This window comes from Zosterops lateralis (genome assembly GCF_965231275.1).
Source record: "Zosterops lateralis genome assembly, chromosome: W".
NCBI lineage: Eukaryota > Metazoa > Chordata > Aves > Passeriformes > Zosteropidae > Zosterops > Zosterops lateralis.
Genome location: NC_139801.1, coordinates 8,381,301 through 8,396,989, shown reverse-complemented (window position 1 = coordinate 8,396,989; position 15,689 = coordinate 8,381,301). Strand labels below are relative to the sequence as shown.

General features: G+C 44.4%; 1 protein-coding gene across 4 annotated transcripts in view; it reads left to right on the top strand.

Annotated features, from left to right (window-relative positions):
* LOC310922176 (ras GTPase-activating protein 1-like) overlaps positions 1-15,689 on the top strand; it is a 147,419-nt gene that overhangs the window by 17,538 nt on the left and 114,192 nt on the right. For all 4 annotated transcript variants that reach the window (XM_083882591.1, XM_083882592.1, XM_083882593.1 and 1 more), the window contains exons 2-3: positions 11,506-11,655; positions 15,119-15,254. In XM_083882591.1, the coding sequence (XP_083738717.1) occupies positions 11,506-11,655; positions 15,119-15,254 (286 nt within the window). The remainder of the gene's footprint in view (positions 1-11,505; positions 11,656-15,118; positions 15,255-15,689) is intronic.

Below are 15,689 nucleotides of genomic sequence, written 5' to 3'. Positions count from 1 at the left end.
ATTTACAAATCCCACCCCTCCGGCAACTCCACCCATTGGAACTTCTCTTAAAGGAAAAAGTTTAGCTCTAGATTGGGTGTTACCCCTGCCCTTAGAGGGGCAACACGTTGCGACGTGGTGTGGACCCTCACAGAGGACAGCAGGCAGCAGCAGGGTCAAACATGGAAAGCTCTTTATTATCTGACTCCAATTCTACTTATATACATTTTGTACAGTGGGCCAAGATTGGCCCAAGGAGGTTACAACCTCCTGACCTGATTGGTCACTCTTACTTTCAATCAAGTTCTCTCTCAGAGAACAACTATGCAAAACATACAGATAAATTCTAAGAATACAATATTGTTTACATGAAGCAGCGTGAGAAAGCTGCTGCAAAGGTTCAAACACTCAAAAGCAAGAAAGTCAGAGGCAACAATCGGGTGTTATAGCAATGACCTCTTGGATTATTTTCAGAGGAAGGCTCTATGCTTAAGGTGGGTAAATTCAGTTCCCAATTGGCGGGTGGTGCTGGAACCATGGATGGCAAGGGAGAGGGAATATGGCTACTGTTAGGGGAGACCAGAGGTATTACTGTTGAGTAGAAGGGGTTGTTACTTGATGGAGGGAGATTTATTGAAGGGCTGGTTAGGGAGGGGACAAGGGTATTGGTAGGTAAGGTTTGAGGATTAGAGGGAGGAATAGGGGAATCAGTTTGAGGAAGTTGAGGAGGACTTACAGGTGGGGGCAAAGGTATGGGAGGAGAGACAGGGGTTACAGTCTGGGAATGCTGAAAGGGGTTTACAGGTGGGACCTGGGGTATATCTGGATAAGCAGGAGGGGGGGGTAAATAGCTGAGTGGATCCCAAATAGGGCTATTTTCTTCTTCCTTGTTCTTATTACTTTTTTCTTTTTGCCCTTGTTCTGGTTTGGGTTGAATTAGGGGAGAACCTCCAAGGAATCCCCTAATAACAAAACCTCTACCACCCCTCCCCCAACCCTGGGTTTGGGAAGGAATCTCTCGAACAAAAAGTGGAAAAAACCGGTTTATTAACAAATAAATAAACACCCCCCGACACAAGGGAAAAAAGAAAAGAAAAAGCTCAGGTTACTGTGAGGGGGAGGGCGCAGAGCTTCTTTCACGGGCCCCGGCGATCCTCCTCAGACTCCTCCAGTCAGATCAGCTCCGGGTGCCGGTCCTAAATCTTAAAGGTGGGGGGGGGGGGGGGGGGGGGGAAGGGGAGAAGAGGGAAAGGAAACAAACAAACAAACAAACAAACAGAGCACAGAGGCGGCAGAAAGAAAAAAAAAAAAAGAACGAAAGGGCAAGAAAATAAGCAGAAATTGGAAAGCAGCAATGCAAGCCTAACAGCCAGGAAAGCCAAGCAGCAGCGCGAGAGAGCCAGCAGACAGTGCCCGCCCAGCTAACAGGGAAGGAACAGCTGTTAGACATAACAAAGGAGTCCACGATATGGGATAGAGAGCACTGTCAACCCAGGACAGCCCTTGTAATTTACAGATCTTTACTTTCTCCCTCTGAGTGCTCTGTTCTTGCCAACAAGCAGCATACTGTATTTGTTCTATTTCTATATCCCCTCGGGCTCTCAAATGTTGATTTAATTGAGTACACATCCAAGGGTCAGTTGTTCCATGCCATGGCCATTCCCCAGGTAGACTTAGAGTAGGCCATACCTCTACACAATAGTGTATCATTTTAATTTTATTCAAAGCTCTTGTACTCTCCTCTCTGTCCCACTGTTCGAACATTTTTCCCAGTGGGCTCCCTGGAGGGATATGAGGTATTTTCTCTTTCTCTTGTTTTTCAACTTCTTTTGGCTTACTTATCCAAGTACCCATTCTCACTTGGTAACTTCAACTAAAATTTCTTAAAGCACTTTCACTCAAATCCAATCAGACTTAATTCACACTCACTCGTGGGCCCTGGAAGCAGTTCGTATGACCCACCCTTAGGGTCCCGACCCCTGCTACAGCCAGCCCTGGTGCCCGTCAGTGGCCTGAAACTTGCCCACCCCCTTTAGGGCTTCAGCCGCCACCCCAGCCGGTACCCTCTTTCACTCCTGCACGTCAGGCAAATCCCCCTAAGCAGCCAGGCAACCTGGGCCCAGGGTTCCAGTCACTACTTACTGCCAGGACTCGGACACACAGCATGTGACTCACTCAATACACCCTATTGTTAAGTCTCTTGCACTTTGGAACTTCCCTAACTCTTTCACTTTCCTGCACCTGGTAGCATCCTTTTGGGCACCCCTGAGCAGTTCTACCTCTCCGTACTCGGTAGCATACACCTCTCCTGGGTACCCCCGACCAGTATGAGACCCTCAAACCCGGTAGCGTACCCAAAAAGACCCCTGACCAGTGCACTCTCCACACCCGGTAGCGTACCCCTCTCTTGAGCACCCCTGACCAGTGTGACCTTTTCTGTATCCCATCAGTTACCTCCAGCTAGTAACCTCGGCCAATACCCCTTTCTCTCCCCACACCCCTGCAAGCCCTGGAAACAGCCTCCTAGCCACCCCTCTAACCTGTGCTGGTGTGGTGCGTGCCTCACACATTCATCTCTGCCCTCTCCACATGCTTGAGGCAACCTGGGTGGTTTGCCCCTACAGGTCTAGGGGAAACCTATAGCACCACTCACCCTATGACGTGCCACTCACACTCTAATCAGCCTCCGCACGTCCAGAGGGGGGTTCACTACACCCCTGGAGACGCCTCTCTCACTCTATTTCCTTTCGCTTCCCCCTGTTCCTGACCAGCCTCCTCGCAGAGGTGTGGAAATGTGGTAATTAAGGGTCCTCAATCACTCCGGGGGTCTGAGCTGCCGGCTCCCGTCACACTCACTCCACACTCGCACGTCTCCAGTCCCGCCACCGGGTTTATACTTACCCGATGCTCCTCAATGGTGTCCCTTGAGGCTGGCGTGCGTTGTCGTCTTTGGTCCAGGAGGCCAGCTGTCCAGGAGATCCAAGGTTGGGCGGTGCCTTCCCGTCCTGGTCCTCTTCTGGGCGTGGCCAATCCCAGATGAGCTCCCAAATTGTTAAAAATGGGTGGAGATAATATTTTTCTCCTTAAAATGCCTTTATTGATCAGCTCTTAAAGGGATGGCTCAAGGGATGGTCTGCTCTTCCGGGTTCACCTTGAGGAGGAGGGTCTGTTTGGCTTTGCAGTCTTAGGTCACTGCAGAGCCGGGAGCCCCGCCCTCGCAGGTATGCTTGGAGCTCCCTTTTGCCAGGCTGATCTGGGGGTATCCTCTCCCTCAGGCACCTTTTAAGTTACAGCAAGATTCCAAAAACTGTTTATTAACACTTTAGAGCATAGCCAGTTCAGTACTGTCTTTTATGGGTCCAGATTTTACATTGGTTTGTTTTGGCAGGGGACTTTTGGTGCTGAATATGTCCCAGTTTACAGCGGGGCTTTACTAATTTCTATACTAATGGGACACACGTGGCATTTGAGCGCATGTGGCACTGGTAGTCAGTTTGCGGCAGCGGCTGGGGGAGACCTGCGCTGCCCGGGGGGGTGCAGGGCCGGGCCGGCTCCGTGGCGGTGGAGAGGGCGCAGGGCCGGGCCGGGTGGCGGCGGCCCAGGGAGTCTTGCAGCCTCATGGTGGTGGACGGGTACAGGGCCGCCGGCAGGGGCTCCGGCGGCGGCAGTGGTGGTTTGGCGGAGCGCGAGTTCAGGCCAGTTGTTGGCGGCTCAGGGGTCTCGTGGGCCCGACTGTGGGGGGGGGGGCTGCTTTGGCCTCCGGTGGCTCCACGGCGGCAGCAGCGGCGGGCCGGCTCTGGTGGCCTGGGGGCCGCTCTGGCCCCGGCGGCGGCCGGGGTCTCATGGCGGTGGGGGGGGTGCTGCGCCACCCTGGCGGAGGCGACTTCTGCCTCGTGGCGATATCGGCAGTGGTGCTATTCTGGCCTCCAGCGGCTCTTCGGTGGCGGCGGCGGCATCGGCATGGGTGCACGGCGTGGCCCCTGCCGCGGTGGGCCGGGGGCTGCGGTGGGGGAGCGAGGCTGGGCGGGCTCCACTGCAGTGGCAGTGGTATCGGCGGTGAGGGGGTTGCCCGGGCAGTCTGGGTGCCACTTTTTTTTCCCGTGGGGAGTGGGGCTGTCGGCTTCTAGCAAGCAAACAGGCCCCCTGCCCTTGCAGGGGGACCACGGCGGTGGCCCCCACTGCTACACCACAGGGACTCACAATTACAAAATATTTAGAACAATAATACACTTATTATACAACGATTAAGAGGATTTTAACACTTTAAACTTTTAACATATACTTAGGAGTTTTTTAGACTTTATTTCTTTCACTAGCACAGTAAAGCTAGCTGCACTCCTCTCCCTTCTCTGTAGTTACTTATTTTTGTGAAAAATAGCGTTTACTTTCCTGGTAAATTTTAAGAAATAGGTTTAATAATAAAAAATAAGACAATTAGGAAGCAAAAAAGCAAAGTACGGCCAGACGGGTGACTTGGCATTTAGCCAAGTCCACAACCTGCTATTTCAGAGGCCTTCTTTAAATACCCTTTCTATTGCACCAGTCTTGTTGAATGTTCAAAGTTCTTTGTCTAAAATTTTTGAATTATTTGAGTCTTTTCCAGTTCATTATTACTCAGTTCTGTTTAAAATTCAATTTGGTATCACTTGGTTCAGATGTTACAGTTTATTCTTAGGTTCTTACACTGGTCTTTTGATCTTGTTGGCACTGATTCAAAATTTGCAGCTTTTTAATAGTCATACTGCAGCTTCAGTTGTTTGGGATACTTGAAAAAGCATCTTCTTACTGTGGTGTTAAAGAACTGTCCTTCCAATTTTTGCAGTTGTGAAGATATAGTTTTTTAACATTCATCTTTCCTTACTTCATAAACAACAGTTTCACAATTCAAATATTACCTCTTAGGGTGTTACTTTCAGGTTCCTATCTGGGTTACACCTGGACTTCCAACACACATTTCACTCATGGCATTTGAGCATTAATTTTGTTCAAAAAAATAATCCCAATAACAAAAAATTCTTATCTCATCCATAATTTCTTCTTCTTCCTCACCACATTCTTTAAACTTCCAATTCCTTCTTATCAAACACCAGCACTCTCACAACTCTTTTGACTGCAATCTCTTGTTCTATCAAAAACTATTTCCCCCATTTCCGAGGTCATCCCCCCCCTTCGGTATTCTATAGCTATTTCTTCAGGCAATTTCAATGCCTCCAAAATTTTCTAAAAACTTCCAAGACCTCTAAATACCAAAAAAACCCAACCAAAACCAAACTTCTAAAAATGTCCAAAAACTTGTAAAAACTTTCAAGACTTCCAAAAACTTAAAAAACCTTTAAAAACTTTTACAAATGAACCCCCCCCATTAATCTGTAAAACTGCATTAACCTTTTTCAAGCAGCCTCCTTTTTCCTTAATTTTTTTCTAAAAGTATGTATCATTCTCAATCAGTAAACACTCTACACCTTTTAAAGGCACATCTTAACATTCTTTTCTTTGTAAGACTTTTTAAGCAAGATATTAACATATATTTTTTCCCCTTCTAGGAGGGCTTGTTATGGTAAATCTTCCCTCCTTCTGGTATAATTCCTAATGGTATTTGTACATCTCTCCTCAATAAATTATTACTCACACCAGGAATTAATAAGATATCTCCCATCTGTATCCTGGTCTCTTTTAACTACTACATTTTTAATGACAGGAACCTTGTTATAAATGAAACAGCCAGATTTGAAAAATAAAATTAAAAAAGTTTATTTTCATATAACAATAAATTTGGAAAGCCACGATAAAAGGACAGCCCCAACCCCGGGATCGGGACTGGGTGAACGTAGGGACAGGCCTCTATCCTTCACAGTTCACAAATTCTACCACCATGAGTCCAATTTTTATACAGTTTATTTCCCTCAAGGCTAGATCTTTTGTCCACTATTCTGGGATGATGTATTCTTGAGATTTTCTTTTGAAGCTGTCCCCCTCCTGAATAGGTTTCTGGGCAGAGTCGGTGAGTTGATTATTTTTTTCTGGGAAGGCTGCATTTGGGAGGGTCGAGTCCTTGAGTCTTATCTGGTTCTGCTCATCCTTGATTAATCGTCGTCAATGGCCCATCTCCAGGGCCGGGAACTTTCTTTCAGGTGTTTGTTATAAATAAAACGGGCAGAGATAATATTAATCTCCTTAAAATGCCTTTATTAATCAGCTCTTACAATGGTTGCTCGAGGGGTTGTGGCCGCCCGCTGCTGTGCCGTGGAGGAGGAGGGTGCTGGTCAGCTCTGCTGCAGGAAGTTGAGCAGGGCTGGAGAACTCTTCCCTCGCTGGGAGTGTTCCCAGAGTTCTGGATTTCCTTTGTTTTCTTCAGGGTCTCACCTCTGGCTTGGCACTTTGAAATCACAGCGAGTCATAGAAACTGGAAAAATCAGTTCCTCTGATACTTTAGGGTTTACATGGCTTAGTATTGGTTCCTGTGTGTTTTAATTTTACTTAGTTTTATTTTTATAAGGGGTTTCTGGTGTTAAAAGAGTCCCGAGATGCACCTCAGGTTTCTGATTTGCATGTGGGGTCGGCCGGGGCGGGCGGCTCGGGAGCTTGTGGACGTGCCATCCAGCAGCGGCGGCTAACCGCCCAGCGGCCACGCCACGTGATGATTTTGCGGGTTTTGGAGTTTTCCGCGCCGGGGATTGGGCCGGGCGGCCGACTGCTCTGCGGCTGGAGCCGTGCCGGGGGTCGCTGTGCCAGGACGGGCGGCTCGGCAGCCTCGGGGACTGCGGGGACACACGATACCGCTTCAGCAGCGACGGCAGCGGCGGGGGGGGTCCGGGCCGGGGCGGCCGGGAGCCAGCTTTGCGGCGGCGGCAGCGCCGGCTGCTTCGGCGACGGTCTTTTTCGCTCCGGCGTCGGGGGGGGGGGTGGGGAGCTCGCGGTGCTGGGTTTCTTTGAATGGAGCTCTGTTTTTAAGGTGGTCTGGGGGGGCCACGGAGGTGGCCCCTCACTGCTACATTACAAGATAAACATTCCAAATTTCATTTTTATCAGTGTTGTTTTCCATTATTCTCTTGCTGGAGACACCCAACTTGGAATGCAAGCCTAGTTTTCCCAGAACTGGGGCTTGTCCATTAATTTATTTATATTTTATTTCAGCACGAATTATTAAATGCAGTACATTCCCTATAACAACCTCAAACTCTTCTCCCTCTGCCTCTGCCCTTTTTATAGTATCACAACATACTTCACATCCCTCTGGAATATCTATTACACAAGTTCTCTTTGCTCCAATGTCAATTACAAACTGTAATACTTCCTCCTAGGGACCAACTCTTAAAGTTATCAAAGGCATTAGACAATATTGATTTCTCAGAAAATAGAGTTCGCTACTTCTCCGCTCTTCCCCTGGGTGTACCTCTCAGAACACCTTCGGGTATTTTCTTAGGTAGAGGCAACCAGGCAACCCCCCTCCCCCCCTCAGTGTATCTCTTCCTCGCATCAGAGACAGGCATTTTCAGTTTTCTCTTGGGATCTTAACCGTGCCTGGGCTCCGCCCCCTCCGTTTTCCACGTCTCCAAAACCTAAATGTTTAGGAGTAGGGGAGGGACTATAAAGATGCCTCTTGGTTCCAACTAAGCTCTCAGCGCCTTGGTATAATACCCCTTCAGTAAGGAGGGAGTCCCCTTGGACAGTGGGAGACTGAGTCTCTAAGGGAACTGTGGCGGGGGCCGGGATCGGTAATAAAGCCGGGACCGTCCGAGGGAGAGAGGTGGGGGCTGAGGCTGGAACTGCTTGGAAAACGGAAATCGGCACCCAGGCTGGAACTGTCAAACGGACAAGGTTAAAGTCATCCAGCGGAGACCAACTCGTGGCAGAGGCGGGGGCAGTTTACACGAGGGAAGCCATGGGAGCAGCGGTGCTTAGCATGGACGGGGAAACGAGTGGAAAGGCTGGCGCTGGCGGAGAAGCCAGCATGGCCAGGGGAGCCAGCGCGGGCAGGGAAGCTAGCTCTGGCGGGGGAGCGGGCAGGGAAGCCAGGACGGGCACGGGCGGCCGGGGCCAGCGCAAGCGGAAACGCTGGCACAGCCGGGGAGTCTGGAAGGACCGGGGCGGTCTGGCCCGCTGATAAAACCGGCGTGGCCGGGGCTGACACAGGCGGAAATGCTGGCGCGGGCTGGGGAACTAGAGTTATGGGAAACACTTCCAGGGAGTCCTAGCCTTTCTCCCTCCCCCTCTCTGCTCGCTCTGTCTCCGGAGTTTCCGATATCTTTAAAACTTCTATCTCCAGGCTTTCTGTGTCTCCTGCCCAGCAGGAGACACAGTCCCCCTCCTCCTCCAGATCAGACGGTTCTTCCAAACCCACAAATACATTCAAGGCCTGGCAAATCCAAGCCGCCCCCGGGGCACACCTGCTGGTACCTCCCCTTCCCTTTCTTGGAGCCCAATTCATTTTTTTTTTTTTTTTAAATTTATTTTTTTTTCCCCTCAGGACTCCACCTGTTTATTTCTGGCCTCTGCCTCTCTACTCCAACCCACTCCCCTGATAGTTCGAACATCACCTACTCCCCCCCACAGTAGAGGAAACCCCTCCTTTCCAACAATGCAATACAATTCACTTCTCTAACACAAATAAACTCCACAACAAGCACACCTTCTCTGTTACACATACTTCCACTCACACAAAGACAATATAAAAAGATTGGTACTGATGCCTTGGAAGGCTGACCTGAAATAGAGACTGGACAGAGCCAGAGAATAAAGTAGGTATTTATTGAAAGGCCTTCTGGATCCACCTTGGGCAGGACAAGAGTCTGACCAAGGATGCACCCATGGTCCACTATGAATAGCCATACACAAAAAATGGCAGACTGGTCATGAGATCTTACATTTTGTGAAAAACGAGGTTCACTTTTTGGTAAATTTTAAGAAATATGTTTAATAAAAAAAATAACACAATTAGGAGATAAAAAAAAGCCAAGTACGGCTAGCCAGGTGACTTGGCATTTAGCCAAGTCTACACTTTGCTATCTCAGAGACATTTTTTAAATACCCTTTTTATTACAACAGTTTATGAATATTCATATAATTCTATAAACTAGTTTCTATATTCTAGGAACTGTTTTGCATGGTCTCTCTTTGGGTCCGCCTTTTTAGAGCATGCGTGTTTTGTGGCTGTGTCTTCATTATCACCTCCAGCTTGGGCCTTGGTCCGTACTTTCTTCAGGTGGTAGATGCTGATAGTTGATATATCAGTAGCAGAGTCTTCTTTACATGTTCACTGGATGTTATCCTGACCAAACAGACAGTTTAAGCATACTTACATCAACTACTACTACTATGCCTTAATCTTCTTTTACTAATAGTAGAAATAAAAAAAACTTATATCCTATATCCTTACCACAATGTTATTAATCATATAGCACACATCTTGCAAAAAGCCAATTTTATAATATACATTTATAACAAGAGGAGAGACAGCCAGGATGGCTGACTGAAATTAGCCAAAGGGATTCCATACCATATCAGGTATCATTCTCAATAATAAAAGGAGAGGGTGAGTGTCTTCCAAGGAAGCCAATGCTCAGAGACTGGCTGGCCGTTGGTCTGCTTGTGGGAGGTAGTATGTGATTGACTTTGCATTGCTTTGGATTTTTTTCCTGTTTTTACCAGCCCCTTCTTATTTTTTCTTCACTTATTAAACTTTTTTTCAACACATGAATTTTCTTGCTTTTGTTCTTCCTATTCCCTACCCTGTTCTGTTGGGAGTTGGTGTGTTGCACTGCACCCCCACACCCAAGCAGGTGTTAGGGAAAGAGTTTAAGTTACACTCCTGGAACTTTTAAGGAAGAAGAACCAGAATCCTCTATGCTCCTCACACCGTAATTGGCTCAGTGCCAGGACAAAGGCACCTGTTGGATCCTTGAAATGTACCTCAAGATCTGTAGCTGTTTCTATGGGGCAGCTTGCCAAAAAAACCCTCCTTGATCATTGTATACTTAAGAAAGAGCACAAAGTCTCTCGGCGCTTTTTGGGATGACTTATCAGGTGCAAGGGCCTTCCCTGCACTGTGTACAGCTTTTGTCTTTTGTTCTGTATAGTTTGTTATTTTCTCTTTTATTTAAATACACCTGATCAGCCGTCTCACTAATTATTCTTAAGCCATTTCTGGGAAGTTGTTGGTCAACCCTCAGAGCTTAATGCACCTTTGTGGGGCTCATAGCATGCGTGCCTCACGCAGAATTGTATCACTGGGGGAGTGAGCAAGCAGCTCTATGTGTGGTTAGATGCTGGCTGGGGTCAACCCACCACAGATGCGATCTTTCTAACCTTGCCTCAAGTGCAATGAAGTGTACAGACAAAACAATTCTTTCAGTGGTTTAACTTGTTTCAATCAGGATGGGGAGATGCAAAGGAGAGCACTATACTAACAAGACTGCAACTTTTGCCAATGAAAGCGGTGTTGGCACTGGTACTACTGCTGTTATATGTAATCTGTATAATTTATTTATTTGACTTTCATTCTGATGGAAGTGAAAGTTGGCTTTGAGAATTCCTATTTTATAGAAAAAATGTGGTTTTTTTGCAAGATTTTTATTTCCAGCTAAGCTGTTTTGTTGGGTATTTTTACTCTAAACTGCAATTTTTCATTTTTTTTCTTGTGTATTTTAAGTCAGAAGATTACTTTCATATCACTGCTAAAATGCTTTTCTTGCAATTCTTGCAAGACATGCAAATTGGTAGAATCAATAGGTGAATGGTCTGAAACAGCTGATAATTTAAATAGTATAAAACATTAGCTGTATAAAAGTTTTAGTTTTTAAAAGGTTTTGCGAGCAACACTTGGCTTTGCTTTGATTTGCTCCCTCCACTGCTCCTTCCCCCCATTTGATTGCTTGGGGTAGAAAGAGGTCAAAATTGAGGAAAGAGTAAGGAATGTTTTAGTGAGTTTAGCCTTTGACTTAAACTGAAATGTTCTTTTGTCATATTATGAAGTCTGTGATTTGCCGTACATTTGTATTTGCTTTTAATAGGCTGCATGTTGTGTTTAGGGAAGACATTTTGGCTGAAATATACTCTGGTGTGAATGCTGTCATTTTTTTTAGGTGCAGATTTTGGTACTGTGATCCGTGTTTGTTGTTTGAGAAACAGGTTGTATTGTAGCCCGAATAGAGCCTGAGTAAGCTTAAAATACAGCAGATCAGTTACCTATGGTACTACTTATTTACTGAAAATTAACAAATTGAGGAATAAAAAAAGATGGTTATAGAGAGCCTTTGTCCCCTTTGGAGGGTTCAGAGTGCTTTCCTCCAGTGTGAGTTATTTGGGGAAACAGGTTATCTGAACCTGTGAAGCTTTCCAAATTCTGTGTGTTGGAAATAATAATTTGAGAGAGGTTGCACATGTAAAAATCTAATAACTTTATTTAAAATAAAGGTTTAGAATTTTATCAGTTTCAACTGAGATCTTTCATTAGTTTCATAGCTCTGTTCTGTGAGAACAAACAGAAGCCTTAACTTTTAAGGACACTCATTGTTACATGTTTTTTAGGTGGTATCATGGAAAACTCGACAGAACAATTGCAGAAGAACGTCTTTGGCAAGCGGAAAAACCTGGAAGTTACCTTATTCGAGAGAGCGATCGGAGACCGGGTTCATTTGTCCTTTCATTCCTTAGTAAAACAAGTGTCAATCATTTTAGGTGAGAAGTAAATGTTTTAAAACACTGTAACTTATTTATTTGTGGGTTTAGAACTTAGTATGGTATAGAAAACAATTGTATTATAAATTGAATATTTTTTACTTTTCTTTTTTTCCATGTATGGTATAGCTCTTTGCTAGGATTTGTTTTAAACCATGCTTCAAAAATTCCTTTACAGGCTGAAGAATGAAAATGTGAAGAAACTAGCATTATCAGGATAGAAAAGCTTGTCTGAAGCTGTTGTGACTAAATTTACAGTAACATGCAGGCTTCTTAGTAGTAATCAGATTGTTTTAAGTCAATTCCTCAGATATTGAAGCTTAAAGAACATATTTGAATGTCAAAGTCATAGCAAATCTGTGTTTATAAGATAGCTATAACAAGGAGAAACAGAGGTAATGTGTTTAACAATATGAGGATTTGCTAGAATCAGCTTTTGGTCTATGTTAGAATTAGTTGTTCTAAATACAAGTATCCATTTATCTGAAATTGTAACTGTGGTTATTTTACCATTAGCAAGTTATAGAAATTATTTTAGTCTCATTTAGTGTAAATCAGATGTTCTGGGAGGCATTTGAACGTTAGCATGTAGTGTGCTGCAGTGTAATGTTCACTTTCACAAAATAGGATATCAAGTGCATCTTCAGCTCTACAAAAATCCTTTGTCAGCTATCTAGATAACAAGAAGTAAACAGAAAGCAAATTTTCTTGCAAAGCAAACAAATAGCATGCACATGTTTGCATCATGTCTGAGCAAACAATTCATGCTTCTCAGGTATACTGATTCTTATTAGGGAACTGATTACTATGTAGCAGTAGTAGAAAATGAAGTTACATTAATACTTGTTTTTTAAGTTTTCAAGGGTCTCATTTTTAATAACTTCTGCTTATTGTAGCCAATATCAGGTATTGAATGTTGGTTTATGACCACCATAAAATTGTTTCTGGCATCTCAGAAAATGGGAAACCATTAAATGCTACTTTCTAAGAAAGGAATCCTTATAATATTTTCAAATCTTAAAGAATATTTTCTTCTTGGATCCATTAAGTATGTGAACTATCTGAAGGAAACTAATTTGTTTGCTGATACTGGTCTTCATAGAGCAGACTGGCTTTTGATTTCACTTGCTGACTGCCGAGTGTATATGTTTTTGTTATTAGAAGGGCAGATGCCACACTCAAACATTTTTCTAGCCTCAAGATTGACAGTCTTGAAGTTAATTCAGCCAAATATAGGGATGTGCCCCTGGGTCCCGTAGACTGGAAGTGTCACTTCCACCAAGGCTTGTTCTCTGCCAAAAATGGCTGAAATTTTCATTGCTTGACAATCTCACTGATATTTGTTTCCTAAAAGTGATATTTCTCAGATTAAACTTTCCTTATATATTTCTGTTTGACTGAAATACCAATATTGTAGGTGAACGTTCTCCAAATCCCCCTCCTCCCAAGTTGGATATGGGCATATGCTCATACAGCATATGATTGACAGATAGCATGAGTCCATCAAAACGAAATTATTTTTGGCTGTAGTAGTATATTTTTTGGTGAGTTGCTGAGTGATAGAAAATACTGGGGAGGAAAATCTTTATATTTTCATCTTGCCCTTCAGAATTTTCTGTGATTGAATGGAGGTTAGCAAATGTGATGTCTATCTACAGCCAGAAAGAGGATTTGGAGAACTACAGGCCTGCCAGCCTGACCTTGGTGCCAGGGAAGATTATGGAGCAGATCATCTTGAGTGCCATCACACAGCACATGCAGAAAAAAACAGGTGATCAGGCCCAGCCAGGATGGGTTTATAAAAGGCAGGTCCTGCTTGGATAAACTGATCTCCATGTATGACAAAGGGAGACCTATTTAGTGGATGAGGGAGAGGCTGTGCATATTGTCTACCTAGACTTCAAGTCCAGTAAAGCCTTTGGCAGTTTTCCACAGCATTCTTCTGAAGAAACTGGCTGCTCATGGCTTGGACAGGTGGACTGTTTGTTGGATAAAAAACTTGCTGGGTGGCTGGGAGCAGAGAGAGGTGGTGAATGGAGTTAAATCCAGATGGTGGCCAGTCACCAGTGGTGTTCCCCAGGGCTCAGTACTGGAGCAAGTCCTGTTTAATATCTTTTTTGATGATCTGGAGGAACAGATCGAGTGCACCCTCAGTAAGTTCACAGATGACACCAAGTTGGGTGGGAGTGTTGATGGGCTAGAAGGCTCTGCAGAGGGATCTGGACAGGCTGGATCAATGGGCTGAGGCCAGTTGTAGGAAGTTCAACAAGGCCAAGTACTGAGTCCTGCACTTGGGTTATGACAATCCCATGCAACACTACAGGCTGGGGGAAGAATGGCAGGAAAGCTTCCCAGTGGAAAAGGACCTGGAGGTGCTGATCAACAGCCAGCTGAACATGAGCCAGTGTGTGCTCAGGTGGGCAAGAAGGCCAATGACATCCTGGCCTGTATCAGGAATAGTGTGGCCAGCAGGACTAGGGAAGTAATTGTCCCTTTTACTAAGCACTGGTGAGGTTGCACCTTAAATACTGTGTCCAGTTCAGGGCCCCTCACTGCAAGAAAGACATTGAGGTGATGGAGTGTGTCCAAAGAAGGGCAATGAAGCTGGGAAAGGGTCTGGAACACAAGTCTGATGGGGAGCAGCTGAGGGAGCTGGAGTTGTTTAGCCTGGAGCAAAGGAGGCTTAGGGAAGACATTACTCTCTAGAATTACCTGAAAGGAAGTTGTAGCCAGGTGGGTGTTGGTCTGTCTTTCCCAAGTAGCAGTAGGATGAGGGGAAGAGGCCTCAAGTTGCATCAGGGGAGGTTTAGATTAGATATAAGGAAATATTTCTTCACCGAAAGGGAAGCATTGGAACAGGCTGCCTAGGGAATTGGTGGAGTCAACATCCCTGGAGCTATTTAAAAGATGTGTAGATGTTGTGCTTAGGGGCATGGTTTAGTGGTGGATTTGGCAGTGCTGGGTTAATGTTTAAGTCCCATTATCTTAAAAAACCCCATGATGTTAAAGGGTTTTTTCCAACCTGATTCTATGATCCTAAAAATTATTGTTTTGACACTGCAACAAAGAGTGTTCTGGTGGAAGTATGACATTTTTCCCATTTACTACATAATTTATTGGAAACTGTTTTCAGCATTCTGCAAGCTTCATAAAACTGATAATTTCACAATTTTTACAAAAAAATGATAGTTTTTAAGTAGATCAAATATCTTCTTCATTTTTTTTCTATTGTGTAACTAAAGGAATACTTCAGTCCTTCTATCAGTATTTTCTCTCTTCTCAAAGTTGCTTTTCCAGGTTGCTCTTAACATTTTGAGAGTGAGTTTGTAATATTGTATTTTGAACATAGCCTGCTTCAACAACTCAACATCATCCTTGTTTCCTTTTAAAAAAATCCCAAACTCAAACCATCCCAACAGTTTGTAGCAATTCTTCTGTCAAAATTCCTTTTCTTTATTAACAGGATTATTGCCATGTGTGGAGATTATTACATTGGTGGACGTCGCTTTGCTTCACTCTCAGACCTAATTGGCTATTACAGTCATGTGTCTTGTTTACTGAAGGGGGAAAAACTATTCTTTCCAGTAGCACCTCCAGAGGCAAGTAGTAAAATTTTAAAATATCATTTACTTAAATATTAATATCATTAATCTTGCATTCGATATTCATAGTTTTCTATGAAAAAAGCCTTGTAGATGGCTCCCCCTAGTTCTAGATCTATCTCAGCATATGGTGAAGTATAATGAATATATAAACAAGGTTTTACTGATAGAAACTAATGATAAAAATTGGTTTTTAATAAAAATCTGTAATGAGAAAGCTAGATGTCAGGTATTGCAGCTATCTCCAAATGTAGTAATAATGTAGTACGTAAACTGAAATAAGAAAATGTGTTGGTTTTGGCTATTAAAGAATACCATTATAATGTAGAGTTTTACACACTTAATATATCAAAATAATATTACTGTTTTGTAGCAAAGATTTTGAAATACACATCCTTGAAATAACCAAAGCTCCTGAAAGCTGTTTCTTTC